General features: G+C 32.4%; 1 protein-coding gene across 1 annotated transcript; it reads left to right on the top strand.

Moving 5' to 3' along the window:
* The first annotated feature begins 4,115 nt into the window (after window positions 1–4,115).
* On the top strand, window positions 4,116–6,078 carry LOC120090020 (actin T1-like protein). The gene is made up of 3 exons (XM_039047499.2): window positions 4,116–4,421; window positions 5,596–5,674; window positions 5,799–6,078. Exons 1-3 carry the CDS (start codon window positions 4,189–4,191, stop codon window positions 5,865–5,867), a joined length of 381 nt encoding a protein of 126 aa, XP_038903427.2. The 5' UTR covers window positions 4,116–4,188; the 3' UTR covers window positions 5,868–6,078.
* Window positions 6,079–7,020: the final 942 nt, after the last annotated feature.

The raw sequence follows: 7,020 nt of genomic DNA, 5'->3' as shown, positions 1-7,020 counted from the left end.
CATGCATCATACATAAGCTTTATCAAATATAATATATAAAATATTATTTTCATCCATGTTAACGGGATAATCAGACTTGCTAAAATTAATCATAATAGTATCCCATTTGAGCTATTCTAAACAATACAATAACAATAATATTATTATCTTCTTATTGCACCTATTATTTGCTATTCATGAAATATTGTAATAAATACTTATAAAATATAAATTGAATATCATGCTCAAATGTAGCAATGAAATAATATTTGCAAACTGACAAAATACATGTAAAATTAAATTTGTGGAACAAACTGAAAAATCACACGAGCTAACCACGTTAGCACATGTCACATCAACCACCACCTCATCAATCAAGAGCAATCTTAGTCCAACAGTTCAACAAAGATATCGCAATCCAACAAATCAGCAATCAACACCTCAATCAATGGAATGGTGCATAATTTCTTGCCAAATTTCCAATGGCGATAATATCCAGTATTGCAAATATTATTTTACTTGTTTGGATATTACACATAGCCTCTCAACTTGCCTTACAGAATGACTTTCACCATGATGCATATTTCTCTACTTTATATTCCCTTCTTTTTGAGAAATTTGTTTCTTAACATATTTTTCAATTAATGTACAGTTGACATTTTCCCAAAACCAATGATGAATTAATTATTAGAACGATTATTATTATTCTTTTCTTGTATATAGGAAATTAAGTCTCCATTAAGTTTGATCCAATTTTTAACCAATAAGACTCGAATTTAGAATAATATTTGAATCAAATCAAGCCAACATTATTCAAATTTACAGAAATTTGAAAAATAAAAATGCCAAAACCATCTCTATCACAAACCATGGATGACAATTGATTTAGGTCATTATTTCTTTAATTTATTCTACTTTTAATTTTATTAAATTTTACTTCCTCGATATATAGCATCTCTCAAATTTTTTCTAATTTTAGATTAACCTATACTACTCTAAAAAAGAGAATCAAAATATAATATTTTTCAAAAGTTCTCTCAATAGACTATTCGTTCAACAAAAACTAAGCAAGCAACCCAACTATGCTTATATAGTCGCTAAAAGAAATTACCTTCTTTCGTATCATTACCACTTAGTGTGCAATCTAGAACATTCGCCTCGTATACCGAAACATAATTTCGGGAAAAACAATATTTTCACCTTTGCTCTAAGAGACTTAATTGTAAAGTCTATCTCTCTATGCCACCCATTCCCATATATTGACTGTGGCAACAACTTGCCATCATTTTCTCCCTCAAAACCCCTTTTCTCAAGCTCAATCACATCTTTGCATCGCTGCAGATTTCAAAACTGACAACTCTCTCCATTCTGCCACCGTTATTTCCTTTTCCAGAGTAATCGGACTAGGCTCGTACACTAGCTAGCTGAATTCTCAAGTGGCAAGGTGATTATCATGGCTATCCTGATTTCATTATATCCAATGAAATCCAGTGGTGCCAGTAAGATCTTGAGATTGAAGGCTAAGAAAGAATCCAATTCAAGCGTCAATTTTGTTGATCTCTCGAATCCGAATAGATTTAGGAGGACATTTGATCGACAAATATATTTAATTTCAAACTGTAGGAACCAAATGTCGATTGTTTGTTATGTCGTGGAAGATCCACTGTCTTGAAAGTAAATTCGACGCGACCACGATGTTAAATTGCGTATGTCAATTGCTCCATAAGGTTAACACAACTCCAAACTCAAGCGTGCACTCGCAGAAGAAAGGATTGGAATCATTGAAAGAGTATGCTTAGAACAATACAAAAAAACAAAAGAGAAAGAGGAAAAAAATAAATCCACATCCACTATTTGTGAAGAGGATGCTAGGGCATTCCAATGGACAAAAGAAACAGAAAAAAACATTTTAGATCCAACCACTATGATATAATTTAATGTAAAACATTTTAATCTTTTCCCTCTTTACTTTTTCTATGGGCCTTAGCCCAAGTCATTCTCAACACCAACCAGAAGATTTGAAATCGAATGGTGCAAAATCGAGAAAAATGGAGGAGAAAGAGAAAGTGAGATTGAAAATAGGAAATAGTAGGTGGAAGAAAACGGATGCCACCACAGATCTCCAATCTTTGAATGAGTAATTAAGCAACTGTCGAACAAAATTAGTTAAAAGTTCTTCCCCATTTAAAGTTTGCTAATCAATATGCTACAACACGGTTTCATTAGTCAACAAACTGTCAAATTAACTCAAGGCCATTTAGAAATTATATTCCAAAATCTCATGAATTCTCATGAACTAAAACGCTCATTTAAAAATTTCATGGACCAAATAGATATTAACATCAAATCTTGAAGATCAAAAGTATGTTTTGTCCAATTTTAACAGGTCGTTGTCATATGTAAATAAATGTCGTGTTAATTGAATTAAGGGGTTTCAACATAAAAGACCTTAAAATAAGGGCTATGTTACATTAATGTCTTGAACATTTTTTTTTTTTTTGTACAAAAAAGCTTATTGATTTTGTTTTTCTACTACTGTCAGTGGCTATTTACAATTTAGCCATTGGTCCCACCCATAACTATGCTTCTCTCTACACACGCTTGAGGCTTCATGCCCATCAAGATTTTTTTAAAAAAAGAAAAATCATTGACTCCTCCACTTCCCCTTTCTTCCTCCTCCCTCTCTTTTCTCCTTCTGGCGATTTCATACCCTTTCGTTGTCATTGTTTGCTCGTCGGATTCGATCGTCATTTGCCAGTCCGTCGCATGTCATTCGTCCTCATTCATCAGTCATTCACCTATTGGAATCAGCCGTTCGTCCTTGTTCATCAACTGTATTCCATCACCGTCGACTTTCGGTAGTCAAGGTAAGTCGTTAGTCTTCTTCTTGTTGATTCTCTCTCCCATTCACGGTTTTCTCCCTTCGTTTGTGTCGTGCACCAAGATCCAACCACTTATACAGATCCGTGTTGACCATGGCTGAAAAAGAATAAAAGACAAAGATGGAGGGTTATGTGTTATAAACCCCATATGAAGATGAACTTTATTCATGATGCTTATACAGATCTGCCGCACCAAGACCAAGGAGAACCTTTAAAAAAAAAAAAAAAACCTAAATATATATGTTATAAACTCCTAAGGAAATATGCATTCATTTACTTGATATGTATGAATTATATATTGTTGTTTATTTTATATTTATTTGGTTTTCATTATTCTATGGAACCAGAGATTCTAGTTTTCGGGCATAAGAAACAAGAGTTGATTTATGTTGAATATTAAGTCAATATGTGATTTATATATTGTGCGATAACTTATAAAGAAATTTAGTTAAACAATATATTCTCTTAATTTTGTACATTGTAATATCTATTGATCTTAATTTTGTATATGTTCCAAGGTATATTGACAATGTTTGAAGGTATTTGTTAGAATATAAAAATTAATTGAGAGTTTCTTTTTATTTAGATTTTATGTGTATTATGATATATACAAATATTGATGTGTTGGGATTTCTGATTACTTAAATGATATATATACTGTAAATAAAAGTTATGATATATACTGTGATTTATATTGAATAGCCAATATTATTTATATATGTGGTATATTTCATATATTAGATTATATGGTGATTTATGTCCTGAATCAATCTTTAATTTATATACTGTGGTATATTTCATATATTGGTTAGAATATTTTAAAATACCTAACAAATGTTATGAGGTATATTTTAAATAGTCATGAATCCACAAAAAATGTAAAACCAACGAAAAAAAATTCATTAAATGTATTTTCTTTCTCCAATTAAATTAAATAAAGAAAAAAATCTCAACAAATAAATGCATTTTCTCTTCATTTGAAATGAAAAAATTATTAAATATATCTTCTCTTTCCATCGTTAAGAAAGTTTCAAAAATAGAAAAAAATATATATATAAATCGAGAATAAAAATAATAAAAATAATAAATTTGTCCAAAAATAATACTAAAAAGCCTTTATTGAAAAAATTCAAATTCGAAGTATTTTTTAAATACAGGGTCGTTTTATGTGAAAATCCCTTGAATTAACGAGTCACAATCTTAACTTATTCACGATAAAATGGGGCCTCAAGCTGATGTGGGCTTAATCAGTCGTGAACGTTTGGACCTTGGTCTTATCATAAAATGGGCCTCTTCTTCTCACCCGGCCCATGAACGGTTGCATTCCATGGCAGTAGATAAGCAGATAGAACGTAAAACCAGAAAGAAGCAGTGCTTTCTGAGAAGCCAAAGCGAGAGAGACGAAGAAATGGAGAAGTACTTCGGAAATGCTTACAGAGGCGACCCCGGAGTTCCACACACCGACCCAGATCGTTTCGTCAACATTTGGATTGGATCCGCCGCCTTCTCTGTTTTCACATGGTTCAATCCCTACATGTGGCAACTCTCCAATCAGTTCAAGTACTTGGTTCTTTCTTTCTCAGTGAAATGTCTTAATTCTTTAAACTACAGAATTATTAGTTTGAATTCGTGTTCTGCTCTGCAATTCGCCTTCCTGCTTCATGGCTGTTGTTATGTACTGATGTTCAATTTCTCTAGAAATAGATTCACATTCCTCTTGGTGGGTCGGTTTTCAATTCAATTTTTTCTTGAGTTCAACTTTGATTAGGATTTTTTTTTTAGGGTTTTACAGTCCCAATTGATCTCATTGGTCTAGAAGTTTTAGGATATGTTTGGAAGAATTTTTTAAATAGGTTAAATCATTTCTGTCCTATATATAAAATCCCTCGGAATCCCTTTAGTATTTGATTTTACAATGCGGTTTCATACCATCAAAATTAATTTTGAATTATTTAAACTACATTTTGGGTTAATCTTGAACCGACAAAAGTGATTTTAACAGTTAAAATTACTCTCATATGCTATTAGTGACTAGATGATTCAGTTTCATTGCCCATATAGTGATAATCTTATCTTATTATTCAGCTGGCTGTGAAATTCCAAAATTATATTGTATCGTGATAATCGTTTCACTTGTTATTCGTTGCCTGTAAAGGAATGGACATCTTTTGTTCTGCGGAAGAGTTGTTTCTGTTATTGGAATTTGTATTCCTTCTACAATAGAATTTATTCGATCCTCCAGAAAACAAGTTTTGGCAACACTTCTACCTGTACTGACAAGAATATAAATTTGTTCTTCCTACTGGCAAGCATATGAACTATCATAATTATAAATGATTTTCTTCTAATGTTATTCAATTCTAATCTTGTTTTCGGATTCTGCTTCTTTTAGTCTTGAGAAACACTCTCGTAAATGAATATGATGTAGTGGATTTTTTGATCAGGTTTATGCCTTATGCTATCTCCTGGTTCATTAATGTTGTTCTATTACTCAGAAGTTAGAACTAGAAGCACTAGTCTAAATTTGACGAAATGTACATGCTGGGTTGTTGATATAGGAGATATTGGCATCACTGCTTGTTTTTTGTACGCTTCTTCTTTTGCATTATACCCATCAGAGATCGTGGGCGCAGGCTGTGATTCTTTATATTGTTTTTGCTGTTACTGTTTTACAACTGTGATCTTTATTCTCAGTTCATATTTGAAGTCTGCATTCTCAATTTGTAATTTGTAGTTGGCATGACAAAGCATTTTTGTTTGAGCAATACCATTGGAAAAAGGCGCGTCAAAAGAATCAGCCATACCAGTTCAAGGTACAATGTTCTACATCTACTCCAGTTTGTATGGAAGCAAACAAGCATTTTTGCATATGAACCGCATTATACTTTCAATATTTCATGGAATGGTCATGTTCTTATAAAATTTTTGTTGCTGCAGTGGAATCAGTACATGGACAAGGACCACCGGGATTCGTATTATTTTAACTGGCCTGTGTACTTTCCTTAGGCTCTCTGATTATGTAAGAAAACTGTTGCTCGACTGCTTAGTTATTTGGTTTGTTTGGGTGGCAAAGAGAGATTATTATTACACTAAGACTCAAAGGCTTATGAATGTGTAGAATCGTATTTCTTTTGACCGGTTTGGATAACGCTGTGTTGTGTGGTCGCACTTTACTGTAGTAATGATTTTGAGAATGGATGAACCATATTCGGTACCATTTGCAATTATATGATAAAAGGCATTTTATATCATACTTATACGTAACATAGAAACTGAAAGAAGTGTTAAAACTGGCTGGTCAGATGTCCAAATAAGATTTTATCTTCCTCTCTCATGATCAATAGATTATATAACAATGCTTTGGCTTTGATATGTGAACATTTTCATTTTGTTTTTTTCTTTTTCTGATAATATGTGAGGTGTGAGAATTGAACCTCTAACCTCAAAATTGAACATTCCAAATAAGATCTTATTGCATATCTTTTACCATATACTTCATTACATATAATTCCCGGATTGTTCTGATGATCTTAGATCTGATGGATATGCTCAAAATTACGATTGTTCTCAGTCTCACATTTTACAGGTGGGGTGTTCTGATTCAAAGATGAAGCAGAAACCCAATTTTCTCATTTATGGGTATGGATTTCTTAAGAACAGCTTCACCATTGATGTATTAGTCAAGGCCCAAAGTGGAATATTATGGGCCTAAACTAAAGCTCAAGTTGCAATGTTTGAAGAACTGTAACCCCCTTTTGAAGCACACCCATAAGTATTTCAGCTTTACAATCACTATGCATAAAGGGAAAAGGGTCATAATGTCCAAAGTAAAAGCATCTTCATTCCCACAATCCCACCCAAGTGAAAGCTGTTGAATCAAACTTCATTAGCTTATCTAAATATAAAAGTCAAAAATTAGAATGATTATGGTGATCAACTTCATTCTTCATGATGATGATATTCTCTAAGATATTGTTCATTCTTCTATTCATTAAAATGGGTGAATTTCCCTTTATGCCATCATACATGGAAAATAACCTTCTAAATGGTAGTGACACATATCTTTCAAGGTCAATTTGTATGATTGATCTTTATGATTTACGCTTGGGGTTTTTCTAGTTTTAAAAGTTTCGATATGATCCCATGATTTGGTTAACCG

This window comes from Benincasa hispida, chromosome 11, assembly GCF_027475165.1.
Source record: "Benincasa hispida cultivar pf3 chromosome 11, pf3_genome.v1.1, whole genome shotgun sequence".
Taxonomy (NCBI): domain Eukaryota; kingdom Viridiplantae; phylum Streptophyta; class Magnoliopsida; order Cucurbitales; family Cucurbitaceae; genus Benincasa; species Benincasa hispida.
Note: the sequence above shows the minus strand (reverse complement) of the source record. Positions and strands in the feature narration are given on the sequence as shown.